The sequence below is a fragment of the Phascolarctos cinereus genome, unplaced genomic scaffold (assembly GCF_003287225.1).
Source record: "Phascolarctos cinereus isolate Bilbo 61053 unplaced genomic scaffold, phaCin_HiC Scaffold_9;HRSCAF=440, whole genome shotgun sequence".
In the NCBI taxonomy this organism is placed as follows: Eukaryota; Metazoa; Chordata; class Mammalia; order Diprotodontia; family Phascolarctidae; genus Phascolarctos; species Phascolarctos cinereus.
The window spans coordinates 228,029,711-228,055,272 of record NW_027556402.1 but is presented as its reverse complement, the minus strand read 5'-3'; the positions used below and the strand labels follow the sequence as shown (position 1 = coordinate 228,055,272).

Here is a 25,562-nt window from a genome sequence, read left to right as displayed (position 1 = left end):
CAGAGGAGGGATAACTGCCCTCTGTTACCTATGGCTTACAGTTTTCCTTCCCTTTGTTCTCTAGCCCAATTTTCTGCTGGTACAGCGTAAGGCCAACTTATTCTTATTGCACATTTGGTAGAATTAAACAGTGAAGGGACCTCAAGAGTGTAAGCACCTTCCCTGTCCTTGCTGTAGCTACGACCTTTCTCTAAAAACTAAAAAGAAAGAACTTCTATTTCTATAGTGTGCTAAGATTCACAAAACACTTGCCTCACAGTTAACCCTATGAGAGATCTATTTGCAGAAATTTTTATCCCCATTATCCAGATGAAGAAATTTAGAAGAGACAAATGTCTTGACTGTGATAACACAGCCAGGACCCAGATCTCTGCTCACTGCCACTTTATTATTATAATAATAGCTCAGATGATAATAATAGCTAGCATTTATATAGCACTTTACAAATATTGTCTCATTTGATTCTCACAACAACCCTGGCAGATAGACGCTATTATTAATCCCTATTTTCTGGAGGAAGAAAGCACGGCACACAGTGGTTAAATGGTTTGCCCAGGATCACACAGCTAGCAAGTGTGTAAGGCTAGATTTGAACTCAGGTCTTTCTGATTCCTGGTCCAGCACGATATCCACTGAGCCACTCCTTCTCCTACCCGAAGGCAGAATGGAACCTGTTTCCAACACTGGTATAAGGAGAATGATAATAGTAGTTGACTATATGAATCATATAGATGTTGAGAGAATTAAACAATTAATAAGCATTTATTAAGTGCCTACTGTGTGCCATGTGCTGTGCTATAAAAATGCTGGGAATATAGACAAAAAGGAAATGGTCCCTGCCCTCAAAGAACGTATTTTCTAGCAGGGGAACAGTATAGATGATTGGCAAGGTGTTTCATATACATTGTCTAATTGGAGTCCTATGAGATAAGCGTGATAGGCAATTTTGTCCGCATTTTCCAGATGAAGCAAGCTGAGTCTCAAGAGCACTGAAGTCCCGTAGTCACACAGCTAGCAGGCTACAGAAGCCACTTTCACATCTAATTATCCCTTAGCTGGAAGAATAATCATAGTTCATGCTGATGGAGAATTTTTAGGCTTGCAGAGGGCTTTACATCTATTATACCATCAGTGAAACAATTCTCTGAGATAGATGGGTTATCATCTCCACTTAACCAAGGAGGAAACTGAGACTCGGCGAATGATCTGCACGGAGCCAGCAGATTTCAGAGGTAGGATTTGAACTTGGGTCTTCCTGGACTCTCATGCCCAGCTTTCTTTCTCCTATAGGCACTCATTTCCTACAACATAAGCTTGTTAATGATAGTCTACCAACTGAGAAGCAACATTAGTGAATTTGAAGTCAGGAAGAGTCCTGCCTCTGACGCGGACTGGTTGTTTGAGTGTCTGAGTTAAGTCACTTACACTCTCTCAGCCTCGGTTTCTTCATCTGGAAAATGGGGGTAGTGATAGAACCCACCCCATAGGGTTGTTGTGTGCATCAGATGAGACATACATGCCAAGTGATCTGCAAGCCTTCAAGGCTCTATTAATGGTAGCTATTATCACTGTGTCCCTGGAGGCATCCCATTTGGGTGGTTGTGATTTGATCCTAGCATGTCTGATCTGAGTAAGAATAAATTGCACTAGAGGATGATTCTAGTACATTTTCTTTATGAATTATTTTTATACCACAAATATTTTTCCCCTGAAGCACTGACACAAGGTGTTGAGCCCGAAGGTTAGGGACCCTGCCTTGGCGTCCTTAGTCCCGCGTGAGACATTTCCCAGTCTTCCTTGAGTGGCCGACGCTTGTGGTGTTTTATTGGAGCCTGGGGAGGGAGTAGTTAGCCAGAAGTGCAGGGTCATTGACCCACTGGGTTTCCTTGGTTCCCTTTCTCATTTTATGATTCAAGGAGGAGGAGAAATCTCAAAATCCGTCACCCTAATAAAAGGGGAAAGTTTCCTCCCACCAGCAGAGCCCGAGTGGAGTTTTCCTTCCACTCCCTCATGTTTGCATTTGGAGCCTCTCGTTTCTCTGCAGTGATTACTGGACCCTAGGGCTTTAATCTTCGTTTTTGCAGAAATGAATTGGGAGTTGGCAGTCACTTAGTCATGTGTGTGAGCTGCGCTTGGGAGATTGCCAGTCACAGGTGTGGGCGGTAGGGTCTGCATGCTGCAGCTCCCAGCATCCACAGGGGTCATCGGCAAACAGAGAGTCCATCCGGAGGGCTTTTTCTCTTGGTGCATTGAAAAATGGGAAGTGAAAGGGAAAGGCCCATCTGTCCACAAATACCAATGGGAGCAGCAGCTTTCTAGAAATGAACAATGTGAGAGTGACACCAGACATTGGCTCGATAGCTAAACTTGACCGTATCACCCTAGGCTCCTCCAGGTTGGTTTCCTGTGAAACATGGGAGGGTGCTGGATTTACGGTCAGGGAACCTGGTCACTCTCCCTCGACAGTCCTCAGTTTTCTTATCTGTAAAATGAGGAGCTTTGGACTACATGAATGCCAAATTCCCTTCTGGCTCTAGACCTGTGATGCTAAAACCTTTGTCCTAAAGGGTCAGCATAGTATATTACACAGAAGGCTGAAATTGGAGTCAGGATTACCTGGGCTGGGGTCCTGAGTCATGTCGATAATTACTAACTGAGTAACCCCAGGCAGTTCACTTAACCTCCATCTGCCTCCTTTTCCAGCAGCCTCAGGACATCTGGATTCCAGTGTGGTTTTAACACTTATGAAATTTTGTTCCTATGGCCACGCAATACCATCTAGATTTGTATACATTTTAAAACAAAACCTTTTTTTTTCTCATACAGTGTAAAGAATCTAAGTCAGAGGATCTGGGTTCAAATGATGACTTTGCCAGTTACTACCAGTGTGACTCAGATCTCTCTAAGCCTTGGTATCCTTATCTCTAAAAACAGGGGTGGGGTGGGGCTTTGGAGTCAGAGGCCCCAAGTTCAAATTCTGACTTTATGGTCAATTCACTTGACCTCAGTTTCTTCAGCTGGAAAATGGAGGGAGGGTTGAACTTAATTACTTTGAAGATTATCTTCAAGCTTTAAATTTGGGATCCTATGACTACATGACCTCCCTTCTCATTTTAATTATGAGATCTTAGGAAATTAAATATAATCGGCACATACTCTACTTAAAGCCCTCAGTAAATTTTTCTCTTTTTTGCACTCGACAGTATTTTATTTTTTCCAATTATATGCAAAGCTAGTTTTCAACAAAAAATAAGGAACACATCATGAATTTGCATGTCATCTTTGTACAAGGGCCATACTAATCTTCTCTGTTTCGTCTCAATTTTAGTATATGTGCCACCCAAGTGAGCACAACAAATTTTCTCGATCAGATCCTATCCTACTAGGCTGTGTTGTAAGGAAGGCTATATAAATGGATCAGGGGAGGCCTCCTGGAGGAGGTGCCATTTAAGCTGGGGCTGGTCTTACTACAGGAGTTGTGACCTAAGTGCTATATCTAAGCAGTTCCCTTAAATGACCAAACCTTTATGAGGTGTGTGCCAGCTGAAGAACATTGCTTGAAGTTCTGGGCCTGTGCCAAAGTGAAGGTCTTACTGGCCTGAAACCTGTGTTGATTATTCCTTCCCAGACTAGGAATCAGGTTTTCTAATGCTCTTAGATTGCTTCTTTTTGGTACGACGGCCACGTTTTGCATCATGTTTCTGCATTTTGAAAACTGAGGTTATATTATTTTACTTTTCAGGGGATTTTCTTGGAGAACAATAAAAAAAAGTCCAAATTATTAAACAGCCAGCCTTCTCTCTATGGACCAATAGCTAACTTCTCGGGTGGGTAGAGGTTGAGAGGTGGTAGAGAAGGGGGGAGGATGACACAACTGGAGTATTGTTTTGTCTAGGTTTATGGATGTGTTTCCATAATCATTCTTTTGCCATTGCTGGTAAAATTCATCTCTTTAAGATTTTGCTCTGCAGTCCCACTTACATAAAACGCCAGGCTGAGTTCCTGGAATATCCTGCCTGATATAAACCATTCCCAAAGGGCCACCCCAACGTAACCTTGGGATGTGTTTTCCTTTGGCCTTCAGAGTCACGGTTCACCTCAGTTTTCCGTCCTGTGGTCCCAGCTAGAATAACTAACCCAGGCCCTACGTTTTGGATCTTTTTTCAAAAAATTGCAGCCAATTGCTTTAGATGTCCTGGACTAAATAAACCAGAGGCAGGTTGGTGTGGGGTAGAATACTATAAGGGAAGATCTGAAAATCTGGGGGCTGAGGGAAAGCACAGATCTGGATTTAAATGCTACCTTAGTCACTTATTAATTTTGTTATCCTTGGTGAATTATTTAGCCTCTCTGGGCCTCAGTTTCCTCATCTGTATGGTAATAATAATAAGAATATTAATAGCATTTTATGTTTGCAAAGTGCTATATATGTATATTAACTTGTTAAATTCTTGATAACATCTAAGGTCCCTTCCAGCTCTAAACTTTTGATCCTATAATTCTTTTTGACCTGGGCATTCAAAAAACAATAACATGGCATTTATATATTAGTATATTTATGGTTTAACCATGTACCTTCCTCCCCAGCCCTGCTTAATCTTGTCTAGAGACCAGAGGAAAACAGATAAAATATTATCTAGTCACTGCATATTTGTGAGTTGCTCTGTCTCCACTTTATTAACATAAAGGTTGGCAGATTATAGATGAAAGGTCATCATGGCAAAAACATGTCAGACTATTTCATAACTTGGATGACAGAGGAAGGACATCAGAGCTAGTTTTGGCTTCTCTGAAAGAGAAGAAACCCATGAGTGCTGTGCAGATAACCTCGCCTGTTTCTAATCTGATGTAATCCAACAAATATTTAATGTGGGCCTACTGTGTACCATGCTGTTCCAGTTGCTGCGGATGCAGAGATGGGAACAAATCAGTTTCTGCCTTCAAAGAGCTCACATTCATGTGTTTGGAGGCAAGTCTTTTTGGTGATTTCTTATGCATACAGCTTGCCCAAAAGCAGATTTAGAAGAAAAAGAGAACTTGGGAAATCACATTTCCGTTCTTTAATCCTCTGAGGCTTGGGAGATAATGTCGTGTAATCGATAGACCTCTGTGATTCTTCCTGGCAGTGTGACCCTGGGAAAGTCACTTGATGTCTGAGTTTAAGGTTTTCTCATCTGCAAAATGCCAGTAATAATACCTGTGGTCGATGCTTCACAGGGTTATAGTGTGGCTCAAGTGAGATAATGTAGGGAAAGCAATCTGAAAATGTTAAAGTTCTGTTTAAATGTCAGTTTCATTATTGTGCTTTCCAAATGGGGACTGTTAGTTATTGTCAGCCTTCCATTTTTGAGTTGGCTTGAAAAAAAGTCTTTTTCTTTCCAATGCTTCAATCCTTGCCGAACCTCCCTGAAACATCCTTTAAAAAGGATAGGAGAACCTTTAAAAAAAAATGTGAAAGTCAAGTCAAATCATTCTGTGAGGGCTGTGGTACACGGTGATGAAAGCGTCTTACAGACAGTCCATCCCCATGAATGATTAAAGAGAAACGAAGCATGTTCGGCATGATTTATAAAAGTGGTCAGTCAAGGATTGCAAGAAAACAGGGCCCTTCTTGTAACTGATTGCAATCCAAGCTAACGTTCTCTTCAGCGTGATCTGCAAGGCACTATGGCATGCCTTTGGTGCAGAGAGTGAGTAGGTAAATGGCTTCTCTTAATGGATAGCAGCCAACCAATGTCCCTGAGCTTGGGGCTCTGGTGTTTTGCACAACCTCGTTGTGTAGGCTGGGAATTTGTAGCCCCATTTGATTACTTTGCAACACATCCTTCATCTGCCCTGTGAGCACAATGAAAAAAAAAAGCAGGATGTCTTCGTCATTCTACTCGGGTAGCCTGAAACACCTATAACTCGTCTTATTGCCTTAAGCTGGCAGGATTTGCTTAAATTGCTTGGCTGGTCATCGGGCCAAACGCATAGCCAATTCTCGGCTTGACTTTTTCTTTCCTTTGTGCTTTATGTGGGCTGTTGAAGTAACTACTTGCCAAGGGAATGGGCTGGTCTTTGTACCCGGTGTGTTCCACACAGTACCAGGCACATAGTAGGTGCTTAGGAAATGTTTGTTGGTTGACTAATTAGTAGTAAAAAAAAAATTCCCCATTAAATCTTTTTTTTTTCAAATAAATTCTATTTAGAGAAGTAATGTGGCATAGCAGAATATTGTCTGGCTTTGGAATCAAGAAAACCTGAGTTAAAGTGTTGTTTCTGACAAATGCTAGCTGTATGACATTTCACCTTTCAGTGTCCCTGGGCAATTATAGTTGAATTGCAGATCTGCATTATTGCAGGGAATTTCCAAATTGGGGGGAGGGGGGAATTCCATACATGGGGAAATCAAATCTGGGCTGGCAATAAATAAATAAATAAAGTTTATTGATACCTTTTATTTTCATATCACAGTCCTTTCCTGATAGTAACCCCAAGCAACCAATCTACCAACCACCACCCTGCATTGTAATACAGAAAAACAATTAAGCAAAACCAAACCAAAAATAATTTGTAGACTTGCTGCTTGTATATACTACATGTAGGCCCAATAATTCTGTACCTCTTTGCTGAGTGGAGAGAGAGCTCATTCATTGTCTTTCTCCTGAACGAAGACTGAGCGTTATAATTACCCAGAGTTCAAAATTCTTCTAATATTTTTCTCATTTGCATTATTGTGGTCATGCCCATTTAATTTCCTTCACTGTTTTTGTGATGCAGGATGGTCATTGCCTCCTAAGATTTTTTTTTCTTTTTCTTTTTTCCCCACTCTGCTTGCTGAGTGGCTTTCTTTGAAATTCCTCCCAACCCTCTTTGTCTTCTTTTTACTACCATAGTGTAATTTCACTCTTTTCCTTACTTTTGAGACAAATGACACCCCCATCACCCTCCCCCACAAAATAACTACACCAAAAAACAACAAAAATAATCCTAAAGAAAATCACTAGCATTTGCAGAGTTAACCTGATAGCCGGACAACCACTTCGGCAAGAGCCGATCATTTTGCCATGCAGGACTGGAATGGTGAGGAAATGGGACACTTGGTCATTGACCGTATGCTTTTGTGTAGTTCCCACCCCTGAAATCTGAGCTGGCTGCTGACAAAACTTGGCCAAAAAACTCATTTTCACTTCCACGTTGAGCTTCATTAGTTAAATCATGGATTTCTGGCTGGCTCGCCGGGACCAAGCCGTATAAGAAGAAGTAGATCCAATTTCCTGCTCATGGTAATTTTAATACTTCCTGAAATAGCAGGAAACATTAATTTTGCATTGGGCCCAGGAGTCTTGGAAAGCAGGAATAGTAGGCACCAACTCTGTTTAAAAAAAAATTAAAATAAAACTAATGGCAGAGAGAGCCTGCTGAGAGACATGGGGACGAGACTGGTGCCACAGGAGGGAGGAGGGTCTAGTTTTTAGAAGAGTGACGAATATCCTAGCACCTTCTCTCAGGTTTTTCTTTCCTGTAGCACCATAGTGGATTATTAATATGTATGATGGGTATTTTGTTCAAACATTATAAATCTAGGCTGAGGTCTAGTGTTGGGGCTTTCCTTTATAGCTCTCATTCTTCTGCCCAGAATTATCTCATTTTGATCAGGAAACTTTGCATAAAAATCATACACAGAGCTCCAATTTCCATTCCATAAATATTAAAAGGGGGTTAAGTATTACAGTTTCTCTTTCAGGCCGAAGTGGGAGGAGAAAAGTTAGCCTTCTAATCAGGGCCCTCTAATAATGCTCTTTTCATTCACAAGCCAAAAGGTAAACAAAACGTTGTTCTTTCCCCCTAATGTGGTAATATTTAGTGAAGTAAACCAAATATAACAAAAGAAAATTCATAGGGCACTAGGTTGTTCTACCCATGATACATAAAGTATCTACTGAAATGGGCCATTCTTCTACCTGTTACCTGAACTGTTGTGGATAACTGGCTTAGGGGGAGTGTATTTTATAATCTTATTTTTATGGTCACCTTGTTTTTATATCTTCATTTCAAGTGGAATCAACAAGTATTTATTAAATACATACTCTATGCCGACACTGTGCTATTTCCAAATAGAATTCTCTTTATTCACCTATGTAAGGAACCACCTTTTGTAACCAATATTTTAAAAAGAAAGAGAATTTTGATATGTTGATTGATTTTGTTGATTTTTTTTCCCTTGTTACTCCTTAAAAACTTCTTTGTTATAAGGGATGACTCCATTGGGAGGAGGAAGGAGAGTGATGGGGGTAGGATGAGAGTTATAGAAAATGCAAAAAACAAAGATATCAATAAAATGTACAAAAGAAGGAGAAAATGAAAGTGAAAAATAATTGTTCGATAAAACTAGCCAACACTTCACCCGTGTCTGACCTTATCTGTAAGCCCATAACCCTGTTAAAAAAAAAAAAAGGAAGTACTCTTTTCTCAACTTTTTTTTCCCCCCCGGGGTCATTTGTCATATTTATACAGTTCAGTTTCAAGATTCCTTTTTTTCTTCTTTCCATAAATATTATTGTCATTATGTATATTGTTTCTTTGGTTTTGCTTATTTTATGTTGTTTCAATTATGTAAGTCTTTAGGAGATTTATTTTTAAAGAAACACAGCGCCCCCCCCCACTTTCACCTGTAGAGAAAATCAGGAGTCTAAGATGGCTTTTAGCAGACAATGGATAGGGACCTTGAAGATCCTCTTTTCCAACCCTTTCCTTTCACAGAGGAAGAAACTGAGGCCCAGAGAGGGCCAGTAATTTAACCAAAGTTATTCAGCTATTTGAGTGGCAGAAACAGGGTTCTAACCCAGGTCCCCCGACTTAGAGCACTCTTCCACCATGCACACTGCTTCATTTAGAAGCTGTTTTTGCAAAGAGCAGAAAAAGGAGCTAGAATTAAAACAAAAACCTTTTTGTTGCTTTTTTTTGGGGTTCCTCAAGGTTTTTGAGTTGCTGTTCGGTCTCCATTTTGTCAGAGACACATTTGAATTTCCATGGCAAGGTAGATTAGCTTGTGCATTTTGTTCTTTCAGCTGGCTGAGCTGTTTGCTGATTGCCCCCAGCCCTACTATTGTATGTCTTGATGGCCAGCAAATGTGCTAATTAAGTGCTTTCTCTTTTTTTTCTCTCTCGGATTTCAGGAAGCCTGCCATATGAATATAAAATAGTGATTGCTGGGAATCATGAACTGACATTTGACAAGGAATTCATGGCTGACCTTGTTAAACAAGACTACTACCGTTTTCCTTCAGTGTCCAAATTGAAACCAGAGGACTTTGACAATGTTCAGTCGCTCCTGACAAACAGTATTTACTTGCAAGATTCAGAGGTAACAGTGAAAGGGTTCAGAATATACGGGGCTCCTTGGTAAGTGTTAATTTGAACATATTCTCCCTTCCCCCACTCCACCCTTCATTAGCTCAGCTATGAGAAGCTTGAGTCCCAGACTCTGGTGGTTTGGACGAGCCCAGGCTCTACTTTATAGGGCAAAGAGGAACTGTAGTTACTACCATATCTTTTAATAAACTATGTAGGGCTGCTGCTGGAGAACACGGAGGCCATTGTTTTGATTTGTGAAGGAAAAGAGTTTATGTGGCGAGATCAGCACGATGGGGGCTCTGTCTGGGTGAGTGGGTTTAGGCTTTGTTAAGTGGAAGAGGCAGATGGGGGCTCTTGCAAGACAGAGGTGACAGACTCCCCCACCCAATCTGTTGAATGATTTGGTGGAAAGGTTGCCATATTCCCTTTCATACAGTAGCTACTATTCCAAGGCCTCACAATTTACTTGGCTACTACTTTTTCAATGAAGATTGTTCTAGAAGGTGTATATGAGTTGCGCTTTCTCTTTTAGAGATTTATGGAGTGTGAACAGAAAACCCCAAACTAAGACCAGTGACACCAGAAAGATACCCTGATGAACTTTCCTACCCAGCCCTTTGAAGATCCAGAGATCTGGGGCCTGGCTTAGACAGATAATTCCAGTGTGCCCATGGGTACCTCCAGTTTGGTGGGACCTTGATGGTTTGGGAGAGCCTCAACATGTTTGAAGTGTTCTTTAGGTCACATTCCAGAGTTTGGTTTGATCCAATGGTCCCTAAAACAAACCACAGAGCTGGGTTGAAATAGTATTGATAACAGAGTTGGGGCTGGAAAGATAAGCATCATCCTAGATAATTAGCTTCTGCAGAACTGGGCTAACTGCATGGAGTAGGGGTGTCATAATTATATATACAGTGATTGAAGAGTGATGTTCTCCCCTAAACCAGGAGTTTGTAGACAAGTACCTAACATACAGTTGGTGCTTAATAAATATTTGTTTATTGATTGATATTATCTTACATATGGAATGTCACGGAGGGTATAGATACTACTACTACTACTACTACTACTACTACTATTATTATTATTGCTGTTGTTGTTACTATTATTATTCTTAATGTAGTTATTAGAACTAGAAGCAATGAACAAGTCTTACTTGTCTTTTTCCTGATCTCCTAATGTCCTTCCATTTGTATTTGTCCAAAAATGGAGGATCACAGAGTTTCAAGGACAAGAGACTAGGGAGCAAAAATGACTGCATTGAAGGGCCATGCCAGCATGGTCTTTGCAGAGAACTCCTGTGGGTCCTTCATGAATTGTGAACCTAACAAACCTTCACATTTTTCAAAAGCTCTTGCTGGACTGGGGTTTTACAGACTTTGATGCCAACTTATGAGAATTCCATTGTACTTTTTCTTTTGACCGAGAACATAGTTGTTGAGAAAAGGAAAATTTTAGTTCTGCTGTTACTGAAAGGCACTCGGGAGGAAATCAGAATTTAGGTTGTAGTCCTGACTCTGCTACTATCCCTTTGTTGGGTTAAGTCAGTTCATTTTTCTGGGTCTAGATTTTCCTCTCCTATACAGTGAAGACATGAAAGCAGATGGTTTCTAAGTTCAGCATCAAAGGATGTATTAACAGATGTTTAGCAATTGACTTCCTCTCCCCCTCCAAAAAAATAGGCAGGACACACTTTTAAGTTTAATCTCCATTATTAACACTTTCTCAAGTCTGGAAAACAACAAATCAAGCCCTGATGTGCAGTTTGCCAATTTCTCTCTCTCTCTCTCTCTCTCTCTCTCTCTCTCTCTCTCTCTCTCTCTCTCTCTCTCTCTCTCTCTCTCTCTTCCTCCCTTCTCTCTCCCTCCCTTCTCCTCCTCCTTCCTTCCTTCCTCCTCCTTTCCTTCCTTCCTTCCTCCTTCCTTCCTTCCTTCCTCCTTCCTTCCTTCCTTCCTTCCTTCCTTCTTCCTTCCTTTCTTCTTTCCTTCCTTCCTTCCTTCCTTCCTTCCTTCCTTCCTTCCTTCCTTCCTTCCTTCCTTCCTTCCTTCCTTCCTTCCTTCCTTCCTTCCTGCTAGATAGTGGAGTTAAGTGACTTTCCCAGGGTCACACACTAGTGAGGATTATGTGTCTGAGGTCGGATTTGAACTCAAGTCCTCCTGACTCAGTGCGCCACCTAGCTGCCCCTCAGTTTGCCAATTTCTAAAGTGTAAATTCTCCCATCCAAAATTTAACAACCAGCTCTCATTTAACAACAAAGGAGAATGGGCAGCCATGGGAGACAGTTGGGTTCATATAGAGAAGCTGGAAAACCATGTAGTTTGAGCTGGCTGTAGCACATCCCTGCATGTATATTGAGAATTTTAAGATTTGAATTTCTAGCGGATGTATGGTTGAAGAAGAGAAGATTTTAAGGGAACAGGAGAGTAATCATGAAGCATTTGAAAGGTCATCATGGAGAATTGGATGTGTTCCACTTGATCTTCTCTGGGACCATGGAGCAATGGGGGGCAGGATGCAGAGAGGTGGCTTTAGGTTTGATGCAAGGAAACAATCGAGATAATCAAAGCTATGCAGAAGGATAACGAGCAGCCATGAGAAACATTGGGTTCACGTGGAGGAAATCTCTTTCAGGTCCAGGTTGGGCCAGATACCCTCTGAGCTACCTTCTCCCTCTGGGCTTCTCTGAAACAATACTGTGGGTCTCCCTAAGATCATAGCTGCTCCTGGCTCGGTGGCCTTAGACAAATCACTTGTATTCTCTATGCCTCAGATTTCTATCTGAAAAATGGATATGATAATCCACGTTCTCTGTGAATTCAGAAGGTGGTGTGATGATTGAAATCAGAAATTTATAGGCGCAAGAGCTTTGAAAAGGATCCCAGTTCCATAGATGACCTATTATCTCCAAATTCAATATATAAAATCAAATATAAAGTCCACTATTTGGGCAGCTAGGTGGCCCAGTGGATAGTGCGCCGGCTCAGGAGGACCTGAGTTCAAATTCGGCCTCAGATGCTTACTAACTGTGTGACCCTGGGCAAGTCATTTAACCCTGATTGCCTCCAAAAATAGAAAGGAAGAAAAAAAGGAAGGAAGAAGAAGGAAGGAAGGAAGGAAGGAAGGAAGGAAGGAAGGAAGGAAGGAAGAAGGAAGGAAGGAAGGAAGGAAGGAAGGAAGGAAGGAAGAGAAAGAAAGAAAAAAAAGGAAGGAAGGAAAGAAAGAAAGGGATGGAGCCCAGTACAAATAACTGTACTATTATTTAAAAGGAAACGTATTGGGAATGAAAACAGACACTAAGCTACAGAATTATAAAATGTTTAAATCCAACCTCATTCACCTACTTGCTGTGTGGCCATGGAGAACACATAACTGCTCTGAACCTCAGTTTCCTCATCTGTAAAATAATAATCAGTAATTGTGCCTTTGGTGAAGGGTTGTAAAGATCTAGAGAGATGCCATCTGGAAAGCTCTTTGTGGGCCTTAAAGTACAACCAATCAGTTATAAATGTTGATACAAAATTAAATTATATTGACTCTTGAGTGGCTGGAGCTTTATTTTCTGCGAACTTCAACAGGGATGGCTTGATATGAAAATGACCACTTTTCTCAGACTGGATCCTAACCCTTCCCCCTCTTCAACCCACTGAAATTCACTTGCAGGTAAATAAAAATAATAATAACAGCCAGCATTTATACAGCACTTTAAAGCTTGCAAAGCACTTGTAAAAATATGATTTAATTCTCACAACTCTGAGAGGTAGGTGTTATTATCATCCCCATTTTACAGATGAGGAAACTGAGACAATCAGAAGTTAAATGATTTGCCTGGGGTCCCTGAGCTAACCAGTTTCTGAGGCTGGGTTTGAACTGCCCTTTTCCTGACCTCAGTCCCCTCTATCCATGGTGCCACCTAATGCTAACATCATCCCCTCAAGCTGTGCCATTCTTAAAATGAGTAAGGCTGATTTACATGGGTTTCTGATGGTTTTTCCAGAGGAAAAGTTCTCATTTGCTGATCCAGCAAGTGGTTTTAATTTAAAAAGTGAGATCAAGCTCTGAATAACAGCTGTGATGTTGAGAGTTTCTAGCCTGTCAGAGGTTTCTTAGAAATAATTGTCATCAGACTGGGGAAGTAGTTATAACTCCTGTGTTTAGAAAATGTAAATTGCCATTTGGTATAGGTAGAGGAAAGAAAGCTCAGCCCATATGCATTAACGTTTATGGCTTGTGGTACATCTGAAAGCTTTCTAAAGACCTGGGAGAATTCCAGAAGTGCCTTCTAACTTACACTTTAGCAGAATTTTTACGTAGAAAATAACTCCGGACACACAGGAGCAGGCGGGGATGCATAGCAACTACCTCTGAGGTCCAGAGAATTTGACTTGAGCCTGCTGGGTCTGGGAGAAGTACATGGTATGGACTGGATGCTCCAAGTGGGATGCCTGGCCCATCAAAGTGAACAGAGACACCTTCTGAGGGCATGGCTTGACTGCTCCCACCATGGGGTCTACAGGCTGGTTCTGTGGCAATCCTGGGCATCCATTTTCTTTTGCTGCCCTTCATAGAGCCTTGAAGGAAGACTACAGAGGCAGCCAGAATGCCCTGAACGTAGAGGCAGGTGGTCTGGGTTCAGCTCATGGCTCTGGGTTACTCCAATAGATGCAAGCTTCTTGGGGGCAACCAACAGATTAGGGTTTTTTTTTTCATGGTTGTGACTGTTGTTGTTTCCTTTACACACAGCAGAACTGGAAGGGACCTTAGAACACAGAATATCAGAACTGAGAAGGACCTTAGAACATGGACTGTCAGAACTCAGAGGTTCTTAGAACATAAAATGTCAGAGTTGGAAGGGATTCTAGAATATACAATGTCAGGACTGGAAGGGACCCTAGAACACTGAATGTCAGAGCTGGAAGGGACCCTAGAACGCAGAATGCCAGAGCTATAAGGGACCCTAGAACACAGAATGCCAAAGCTGGAAGGGACCTTAAAGCATATGGTATCAGAGCTGAAAGCAATGTCAGAACATACAATATCAGAGCTGTGAAGATGATAGAATTTAGAGCTGGCAGAGGACTGTAGTGCACAGCTGCTCCGACCCCTTTATTTTACAGAAACTAAAGCCTAGAGGGAAGTGACTTGTCTAGGCTCCCAAAGGTATCTAAGAGCCAAACCGGGAATCAAATCCAATCTAATCCAGCAAGCATTTATTAAATGCCTACTGTATGTGCCAGTTCGGCAGCCTCCCAAACCTGCCTTCTTCCACTACATTGCACTGCCACTCAGACCTTCAAGAGTTTAGAAATTCAATATAACCCTTCTCCACTTAATCTAAGCCCCTCATTTGATTTTTCCACAAATTTTATTGATATTTTTGTTCTATATAACCTGCATTTCCCAATATATTCCTCCCCTCCCAGTGAACCATCCCTCATAACAAAGAATTTTCAAAAGGAAGGAAAAAAAAACAGTCAGCAAAACTAATGAACACACCAGTCTGACTAATAATTCAGTGATCCCCTTCTATATTCTCCACATTTACAAAGAAGGAAGGGAGGTCTGTTTTCTCATCTGATCTATGGTCTCAAACTTGGTCATAGTAATTGTAATGTGCAGGGGTTTTTTTGGGGGGGAATGTTCTTTCTATTTACATTCTACTTACCTCAGTCTATCTACATTCTGTTTACATCTATTGACACATATTGTATATGTTGTTTTCTTGCTTTTGCTTGTTTTAGTCCATATAAAGTTACATTGGTTGATCTATAATTTCTTCAGAGCATAGCAAAGGCAAAATCTGAACTCAGAGTTTCCTTATTTCAGGTCCAGCTATCCATCCACTGTGTCCCCAGTGCCAAGGTAGCGAGTGGCAGGCTTGGGACACAGTTCCAGATCTTCCAGCTACAAGTCAAGCATTTTTTTCTAGTGTGTCATGTTGTAATTGATCACATGCCTCTGAGCTACAGATACAATAAATAAAAAACAAATAAAAACAAAACACTCCCCTAGCAGAAACAGGAGCGTTCTTTACTAGGACCCTGCTCCCTTTTATCCTCTCAAACAGAAACACCAAATGACCTCCTGTAGCTTTTAATGAACACTAGTGCGGTTTCCAGTCCCCAGGCATTTGATCTATAGGGTGATAGAGAGATTCAGGAACAAGCAGCTTACTTTTGCATGTATCAGAGTGGCCCTGGGTTTAATTTGCCTGATTTAGTGACCCTGGAAAGAAGGGTCTTTGCTTCTGCAGCAAGAAATACGGCCTGGCAGCAGCAAGCCAGTACAATTCTGAAATGACCGAAATAGGTGAAAAGCTTCCGCAGAATGACCAGTAACTTGCGTCGGTGAAAGAGGCAAAAACTGTGTTGCCTCTCTTTGTCCCACCGCCCCTAGCTCTTTATTCTGAAAAATCCTCGGGTTGTTCTGTCTCTCGACATAATTTCGTATGCATTTATTTTCATTGTAAGAGCCAAAACTGTAGCTGCCAGCCGGCTCCTTGGTGGCGTTTATAATTATGTTTGCCTACAAATAGCTCTAAGGTTGTTAGTGCCTACCCATTCTGATCAGTGCGTACATTCAGTCTTGGTGTCTACCCTGTCACAAAAGCATCCGGCATTTTTATTTCCAATTATAAGTTCTGTAATGCATCATAGATTTTGCTGACAGTCTTCAAGCTCTTGAAATCGCAAGCAAATTAACAGCCGATATCGAGTGTGGGAATAAGAAAGCCAATTGACAGCTCCCAGGATGGGATGGAGATGGGGTTCCTAGCTGAGGAGGCTCATTTATTTTGTTTTCATACTTTTACTTTGTAATTAACTAGGCCTTTAGAAGAAGAAACCATCTCAGCAGCAGCAGCAGCAACATCTCCACATTCAGCAAAAAAACCCCCAAAGTTCTCGGTCTCCATGCGCACCCAAGGAGCCTGGAAAAACAATATTGGTTCTGTACCAGGCTCTCAGGAATTCCGGCATTTATTCAGTAGGAGAAGTCAGCAGTTCAGAAAGGGACTGGCAGAGAGAGGTCTTCTGTCTCTGTGTTAAGGCAAATATGTCCTGGTCTTTTGACATGGTCTCGCTTAAAAGGTGCAGGCTCCCATTTCATTTTCCTTGGCACTGGGCCTTAGACTCTCCCATTGTGAAACCCATGCCCAGTTTCCTCATCTCTAGAATTACGGGGTTTGTTTACATTTTTGCCTCTTTCGGAATGCCTCCACTGCTGGCGGCTCTTAAATCCACATGGAGTCAGATTCCCTTTTTGATTTTGAACAGCCGCCTTGTTTATGGGGGGGGGAGGGGAAGGGAAGCAAAAAAGCAAGGCTGATCGGTTTCCCTCTGCACATCTCCCTCTCCCCCTACTCCTATTGATGTCTGTATCGGTAAATCCCATTTCTAGATGCACATTTAGGCAGCAATGGAGCTGTTGTGGTTACAGAAACCACCTTCATTCTGTAGCCAGCTCATGATTGAAAGAATCATCCAGATGTAGCCTTGATTTTATTCGAAGGTCATGCCTGTGGTGAGGAAGAATTCAGGGTCCGTTTCTCATCTTGGCCACCCAGAATTGTTAGAAGTTGTAGAGAGACAGATTTCAGCTCAGTGTGTAGGCAAACACACACACACATACACACACACACACACACACACAGAGCAAGGAGAGGGAGAGAGAGAAAGAGAGAGAGAGAGAGATTGTGGTGTATTCCACCTCAGATATTTACTAGCTGTGTGACCCTGGGCAAGTTCCTTATCCTATCAGGGCCTCAGTTTCCTTAATTGTAAAGCAAAGGTGTTGGACTTAATGACTTCTAAGGCCCTTCCATTTCTAAACCTATGAATCTATGAACTTCTTAATGCGTGGCACTATCCTAAGTGGAATGGGTTGTCCTGGAGGTCAAGGATTCCTCCTCATTGGAGAATCTAAAGAAAAGGCTGAGTGACCTTTTGTAGGGGTTGTGATATGGGATGGGAGTGTTGGGCATGAAGGTTATTCAAGTATCTGTTGAGCTAGATGGCCACTGTGGTCCTTTCCAATTGTGAAAGTCTTTGATTCAGGGAAAGGGCATAGAGATGTGCATCACTTCTTGAGATAGTATGATTTAGGGGCTTCTACACCTAAGTGATGACATGAGAAAATTTTGTAGTGAATGACAGCAGTGAGGATTAATTTGGCTATTTGTGAATAAAGTGCATCTTTTGCTTCAGACAGAGTCTCTCTCTCTCTCTCTCTCTCTCTCTCTCTCTCTCTCTCTCTCTCTCTCTCTCTCTTTCTTCTCTTTTTCTTTTTCTCTTTCCCTCTCCTTCTCTCCCTTTCTCTCTCCCCCCTTCCCTTTCTCCATTTCTCTTTTCTGTCCTCTCTCTCTTCCTTCCTCCCTCCCTCTTTCTCCTGTCTTTCTCTCTCCCCCTCCCCTTCTCTGTCCTTCTCTCCCCGATCTCCCTGTCCCACCCCCTCCCATTAATATATTTTGTTTCAACACAACAGGCGTTTACCAACCAATGTCCAAACAAACTCCCCTCTGCTCCCCCCAAAATGCTTACCTTATCACTTATTGACAGAAAGGAAGGATGTGTCCTTTAACTTAGAGCAGCACTAACTTTGAAGAGAATACTTTTCATAGTGAAAGCTTTGCTTATCGGCATGCCCCCAAAGTGAGGTCATTGCTTTTCTGCCAGTTGGCACTGCTTCAGAGTGGTGAATGCTTCGCCAGTCTAGATGCACTTGGTTCCATGTGGGTTCCCTTCACTGAAGCGCAGTGAGCCAATCAGATTGCAGCTCCTGGGCACCAGCACCCAGAAGGAAGCTCGGGCAGTGCGTGCTGCTGAAGGCAGGGCCTGGCGCTGTCCCAGCAGTCTCAGGCGTGAAGAAGGTTCAGAGCTGTGCATATTTCTCATTCTGCCATGCCAGGGCTCCAGTAGTTTTCCTTTTGTCTTTCAGTCTGCAGAAAACTTGGAGGGTGGTTTCCATTGTATAAACCCACTGGTTGCTGGAGGCAAAAAGGGAATGCCAAAGACAATAGACTTGATAAAGTTAGGTTGGGCACAATTTGGGGTCCTAGTCACCCCTTCAGAATGTTTCCAGTTGAGGTCAACTGTGAAAATGGAATAGCCGAGACGAGAGGCCAGCTGGTGGTGCCAGGAATAGAAGACATGAGGTCAGACATTTATAAGCGGTGTTGGCAAGTTACTTAACTTCTACCTGCCTTGGTTTCCTCATCTGTAAAATAGGGATAATAATAGCACCTAGGGGTGTTGTGGAAATCAAATAAGATAATTGTAAAGCACATAGTAGGCACTTAATAAATGTTAGCTACATGCATACACACACACACACACACACACACAATGAATTCGAGGAATTTTGGGGACAGGACCTATAAATTTGATATGGAATGTTCAAGATGGGACATCGACCAAGAAATGACTTACAAATTCAGGGGAATGATAGAGTAAATCTAATTAGAAGCAAGGATAGTGGGACTAATTGGGGTTGGACCCACTGGGGAGCAAAGAAGGCAAGCCAGAGATCTAAGAGAACTCATCCAGAGTCCCGGAAACATCCATTGGACCCTGTGTTCTAAAGATATGGATCCAGTATCCTAAAGATCATCTTAGGTTAGGTAACAAATGCCTTTGCATTATCTGTTAATATTGGATAATGAGATTTGGAGGAAGCATTCTGTAGCTCAAAATGGAAGGTCAGAGAAGTGGGGTGGGGAAACCAGTCCACCGGTAAGTAAGGACAAATCAGAGGAAGTGGTTAAGAACAAGTCTAAATACGTAACTGTTTGGGATAAAATTTCCCAAGAGAGCCTATGAGAATATTGGCAGGCTTAATTGGTTGGGCTGGACACTCTCAGACCTGAAGCTTTTGCAAAAGTGTGTTGAGTATGGATCTCATTAAATAAGGAGTAGGGTTGGAATTATTGATGCCTCAATAATAAATCAACCCTGAAGACCAAGGAAGACCAAAGCTGTGTTTGCTGGGGAGAAGAAAGACCAGAGGTGCCATGTTGTTTTTCCATTCTTCCAAGTAATGGGATGATCAGTTCTCTTCTGTATGAAGGCCTCTTCTGTATGATAAAACCAAGTGATTGTGATGCCTGAGTGGCTTGCTAAATGGAGACAATTGTTTTCACCTCTGTAGCTGAAGCTACAGTACATATTGAAATTCTGGGACATGGCAGCCTTCCTATTGAAACTGATAAGGTGGGCCTGCTTTTTAGGCCACACAGAAGCCTCCTCACAGTCAATTTTCAGAAGATAAAGTGCTATGGGTAGAGGAAGATGGCTCTGCCATGCATATCACCTCTGTGAATAATGCTTTGGCCTTTCTGGGCCTCAGTTTCTTCATCTGTAAAATGAGAACTAGGTCCCTTTCAATTCTAAATCTACCTTCTTATAATTGTCCCTACCAGAAATGGGATGTTAATTTTAGTTATATTAATCTGAAAAGGAGCAAATAAAATTCCAAGTTAGGATATGTGAACTTATAGGATCACAGATGGATAGCTGGAAATGAACTCAGAAGCTATCTAGTCTTCCTCATTAGTTTTTAATTTAATTTAATTTTTTAACTAATAATCATTTATTTTCTCTCCACTTAAAAAAAAGAGAGAGAAAAACAACACTCTTGTAACTGATCGTGATCAAAAAAGTATGTCTGATTTTGCCTCCTGAATGTGTTCTCTCTGTGTCAGGAAGTGGATAGCAACTTAATCATTTTACAGATGAGGAAATTAGGACCAGGGAAGGTTAGGTGATTTGCCTAATGTCATATAGGAAATAAACAGCAGAGACAGAATTTGAACCCAAGTGTTTCGGGCCTAGAATCAATGCTGTTTCCATGGTGCTGTGTTCATAGGGATTCATAGAGCTAAACCAAGAAGATCTCTAGTCCAACCCCCTCACTGTATCGGTGAGGAAACTGAGGCCCAGAGAAGCTAATGACATCCCTAAGGTCACACATCAGAGGTGGCAGTTGAACCCAGGTCCTTTGACTCCATAGGTACCATGTGCCTCTAACCCTTCTTATAGAGAACTGTAGGTCAGAGGTATGAAATGCATAGCCCATGGACTGCATGGAGTCTTCAGTACTGACCTGAAACAGATCAAAATGCAATTGGTCAATATTTGATGAAATAAATAAAAATGCAGTACATTATAATAAATAATATTACATTTTAAAACAAGGTCAGTCGGCAGCTGGCAGGGATCCTTATATATGGATTAATGGCATCCATTTCGATTTGAGTGTAACACTACTAGTATAGGTCAATTATAATGGTCTAGCATCAAGAACCTGATATGTTCTGGGGACAGGATTTGAACTCAGGTCTTCCTGATTCTAAGACCAATTCACTTCTCATCATTGTAACCATGCTGCCTCTCACTTTGATCCTTGGGTGTCCCCTGTGACTCTAATAGTCTGAGGACTAAATCCGTAAGATAATAACTCAGGTTTTTAGTGGGGGCAAATGAAACCGTAATGGAAGAAATAAAATCTTTCTTTCCCATCCTAAAACTATTGAACCAAATACCTTTGTTCCCTCGACTGCATTAGACATAAACAAAGTCTGTGTCTTTTTCTGAGCTTCCCCAACTAAAGGGCAACAGGAATGAAAAAGAAGTGGTCCTGGGAATTGGCCGGGTTAGAAACTGAGCAAAGCTAGACATGCAGAATTCTGCCTCCCAAGCTGTGTAAACTTTCTTTGGTTAAATAAATACTCACAGAGATGGAGATATTACATTTCCAGTAAAACATCTTCACATTCACCCAGTTCCCTCTGCCCAGGAAACTTGGGCCAGCCGGGTCTGGGACAAATGAACTCCCAATTCCTTTATTACCTTTTGAATGAACAAGCATTGTATTTAAGAGCTAGGCATGTAACCTGTCCCACCTCAGGGAGCTTTGAATATTCTATTGAGTGGGGAGAGGAGAGAAGGGTAACAATGGGGAGAAATAAATACAGGATTATTTGAAGAGTGAGAGGAAATTTTTAAAATGAGCGTCAGGATTAGCTTCTCATAGGAGATGGTACCTGAGCTGAGCCCTGAAGGAAGCTAAACATTATAAGGGGCAAAGGTGATTAGGGAGGGCCTTCCAGGCATGAGGAACAGCCTACACAAAGTCACAGAGATGGGAAATGTTGTTCTGAGATTCGGGGGAAGGTAGGTAGATGAATGTAGGTCTCCTTTGGCACCTCTGTTCTGTTATGAACGTATTCATTATGTTTTGCTTGATTCTACACATTTGTGTGTAATTTTTTAGGCAAAATTTATAGGCAGGTAGGTGGCTGCATAGTCCACAAAGGGCTGAGCTGAGTTCAAATATGACCTCAAACACTTAACCAGCTGTCTTACTGTGGGCAAGTCATTTCACCTCGATTTGTCTCAGTTTTCCCATCTGTAAAATAGGGCAATAATAACACTTGCCTCCCAGGATCGTTGTGAAGATCAAACCCGATAATATTCGTGAAGCACTTAGCATGGTTCCTGGCACATAGTAGGTACTTCATAAATGCTTGTCTCCTTCTTTCCTGTTTGTTACAAGAAAGGACTTCGGTGAGGCTGGAGAGGGAGGGTGAACTAACAGAGTGTGACAGATACCAAAAATAAGCTCCTATAAAACATTTTAAGTTTACGCAGAAGAAAACAAACAAAAGAAGCAGGAGAGAGAGAGAGAGGAGAGAGAGAGTAATATTGTTGGTTGTTACATTGTTCAACACACAAAGGTCTCCATTTCTTAGACAAACCTCTTGGTTTTTTGTACGTTTTACATGTGTGTTGTTGACAATTACTAATAATAAAATTAAATTCAAAATGAGAAGATAAAGAATAGTCAAATCACAATGAAGAAAAGAAGAGAGTCACAGCTAGATATGAATGGATGACTTTAAATATTGGTCTGAATGGTTTATCCAAGAGGCAATAGGGAGCTTCTGAAGATGGTTTTTGGAGCATGAGCATGACAGTTACTCCTGAAGTGGTAAACTTTTTTTTAAGTCATGGTACCTATGTACAAAAAAAGAAATGGATTTCAATAAACAAACTGAAATGGGGAGTTTGAGAAGTTACTGTTATCCTTCCTTTGAACTGTGATGGTAGAGCTGGACGTGACCATTGAGATCATCTCGTCCAGCTTCTTCATTTACAGATGAGCAAACAGAGACCCAGAAGTAACAAAACGAGGAGTAGGGTGGTGCCCTAATAGAGCGCTGGCTCTGGAGTCAGAAGGGTTGATGTTGGAGCCCAGACCCAGTCACTACGTATTGGGCCTTGGACAAAGGATTGAATTTCTCTGGTCCTCTGTTTTTCAATCCGTGACAGGGTTGTTTGGTCTGGAGATTTCAAAAGTCCCATTAGAGTTCTAAATTTCATAAACCCAAGTGTCCTATCTGCCATTCCACATTCTCATGCTGCTTTTTGTCTGTGGCCCAGTCAGATGCAGTCCCATACTGTTGTTCAGTTGTTCTTCAGTTGTGTCTGACTCTTTGTGACCCCATGTGGGGTTTTCTTGGCAAAGATGCTGGAATGGTTTGTCATTTCCTTCTCCAGCTCATTTTACAGATGAGAAAACTGAGGCAAACAGGGTAGAGTGACTTGCCCAGGATCCCACAGCTGGGAAGTGTGTAAAGCTGGATTTGAACCCAGGTCTTCCTAACTCCAGGCCCAGTGTTCTGTGCACTATGTGCACCTAGCTGCCCTGACAGTCCATATACATAATTCTGTTGACCCATATACATGTCTCTATTGCGTAAAATTATATTCTTAGAGGAAACTGAGTTTTCAAAAGAATGAAACTTACTCAGGGTTAGATAGTTATTCAGTTCAGTTCAGCAGACATTATTAAGCACCTACCATACACAAGACAAAAATAGAAGCAGACCTTCCCTTAGAACCATAGGTCAGGAGCTGGAAGGCCATGTAGATGGCCATCGGGGGCCATCTAGTCTACCCTTCTCCCCTTCTTCATACAAGGAAATTAAGGCAGGGAAGTTAAATGACTTGCCCACAGTCACACAGACAGGAAGCATCAGGGGTGAGATTTGGACCTAGGTCCTCTGATTCCAAGAGATAGTGTGCCACATTCTAGAGGAGCACAAAGCATGCACAAAATTAAACAAATACAAAGTACACACACAGCAGTTTCCAGGGGTTGGAAGAGATTCCTAATAAGTGGGGAATCAGGGAAGACTTCTTGTAAGAGGTGGCATCCTAAGCTGAGCCCTGAAGGGAGACGAGGATTTCAGGAGGTAGAAGTAAGGAGAGAACTTTCCAGCCATTGGCGGTAGCCTGGGCAAAGGCATGGAGGGCATAGAGAAGACATCGTCCAGTTTGCCTGGGACATAGAAGACGTGAGGAGGAGGATTGTGGAGAGAAAGGAGTCTGCAGCCATAGTGTGGACCCTCATTTGGATGAGCTTTATATTCCTACGAATTGTATCTTAGGGGCAACAGAGAGCCAATGATGCTTCTCCAGCAAGCCTGGTCTATGCCTTAGGAATATCAATGAGGCAGCAAAACAGAAGCCTTCTGATTTACAGGGCCGGCATCCTTTCGACCGAAACATGTCAATTCCTCCATTGCCTATGGATATAGGCATAGCTAATAATAGCTTGAAACATAGGAATGTTGACTTTAATAAATGCACAGTGATTTTGCCTGTTATGAGCTGAAATGGAATAGGGATCAGAGATCTACTCCCAGCTCATTGAATTAGTTGTGGGATTTTGAGGCAGACGCTTCCCCCTTCTAGGACTCAGTTTTTTCTCCTTTGAAATGGGAATGGGAGGCTGGCTAAGAATAGAAGACCTCTGAGATCCGTTCTAGTACTGACACTCAATGTTCTGAGGCCTGAAATCCTTTGTACTGTGACCCTCTATGCTTCTATGGTTCCTGGGCATACCTAGATTCACATCTCATCCTGTTGGAGAGATTTTTATATCCATTTGGAAGTAAGAAGCCACATGGAGATACAGCACAGATCGACCTCCTTGCTGGGTTGTCTGAGGAGGTGAGATCTCTTCCTGAGCCGAAATTTCATCCCTTCCTGGCTATGGTGCCCTGAGGCTCAGGTGGCAGGACCTGGCTTTGGCCGGTGATGACTTACATCCAAGTGAGTTTCGGTGTCTGCCTTTGCTTATTTGTATTCTAGTGTTGTAACCTCCCCTGCTCTCATGTGTCTTTGTTCTATTAATCTGCAAAACAGGGCTCGATTTGTGATTAGTCCTCACACCTTGTTTTTATTAATCAGTCTGCAAAACAGGTCTGTTTGGATGCTTTTGTCTTAAGAGCCTAATGCGCTCTCCTTGGCAGCCTGTGGCACCGCGTTGCTCACTGTGGCCTCAAATGGGACCCACAGAGGACACTGGGTTTTTATATGCTGCCTGGGTTGCTGCGAGGGAAGTCATTGTTTGAAGAGCCCCCAGAAAAGTGCTTTGATGATTTTTACAAAAGCTACACTGGAAGACAAGTTTATAGGAAATATAACTGGGGGCAGCTTTTGGGGGATAGCGGTATGGAAGAAGCAGGATCTCCAGGTACAGAGAGCAAGAAGGTGTGTTTCATGGGGTGCATGCTGGTCTGGCTCCTTGCTGATATATCAAACGGTGCTGGAGTTGTCATTAGAACTAAAGTTATACTTGAAATAATTTGCTAGGATGCATAGCCCCCCCCAAAAAAAACCCAACTAAATATTCAATATTAATAACAACTAACCATTGGACTAAGCAATTATAGATCTCACTAGCCTAGCTTTCTGTTTGAGTATTCATGAGACTACAGAGAATTGTATAAGTTAATTCTGTTCTCTGTTCTCTTTTCTCTTCCTTCCCTTCCCTTTACCTTTCCATTTTTCCTCCGTTCCCTTCTCTCTTTTCCTTTCTCCTCTACCTTTCTCCCTTTCCTTCCTTCTTTCCTTCTCCCCTCAATCATTACACTACCCATGCATGTGCAAGAGCAAGCACACACACACACACACACACACACACACACACACACACACACTCCCAAAGCAAAACAAAACAAAAAAATAAAAACAAAAGGCCTCTCCCCAGGGTGAGGTTAGAGAAAACCCTGTACTTTGGTTTTCTTATCTTCATTATCAAGGGACAAGGACAGACCTCCCCTGTGGAAATGCTGTATAGGTTAACTGAATGATGACTACAGATTGCTTTGTAAAATGCTCATTATCACCATTAAAAAAAGAAAATTCTGCATTCTCCAGTGT

The 25,562-nt window shown here is 42.0% G+C and overlaps 1 protein-coding gene and 1 non-coding gene across 3 annotated transcripts in view; one reads left to right on the top strand and one right to left on the bottom strand.

The window, feature by feature from the left end:
• MPPED2 (metallophosphoesterase domain containing 2) overlaps positions 1-25,562 on the top strand; it is a 208,365-nt gene that overhangs the window by 105,431 nt on the left and 77,372 nt on the right. For both annotated transcript variants that reach the window (XM_020963903.2, XM_020963904.2), the window contains exon 4: positions 9,162-9,387. In XM_020963903.2, the coding sequence (XP_020819562.1) occupies positions 9,162-9,387 (226 nt within the window). The remainder of the gene's footprint in view (positions 1-9,161; positions 9,388-25,562) is intronic.
• LOC144455552 (U6 spliceosomal RNA) lies at positions 3,246-3,352 on the bottom strand. The gene has a single exon (XR_013484271.1). It is a non-coding gene; the product is annotated as a U6 spliceosomal RNA (small nuclear RNA).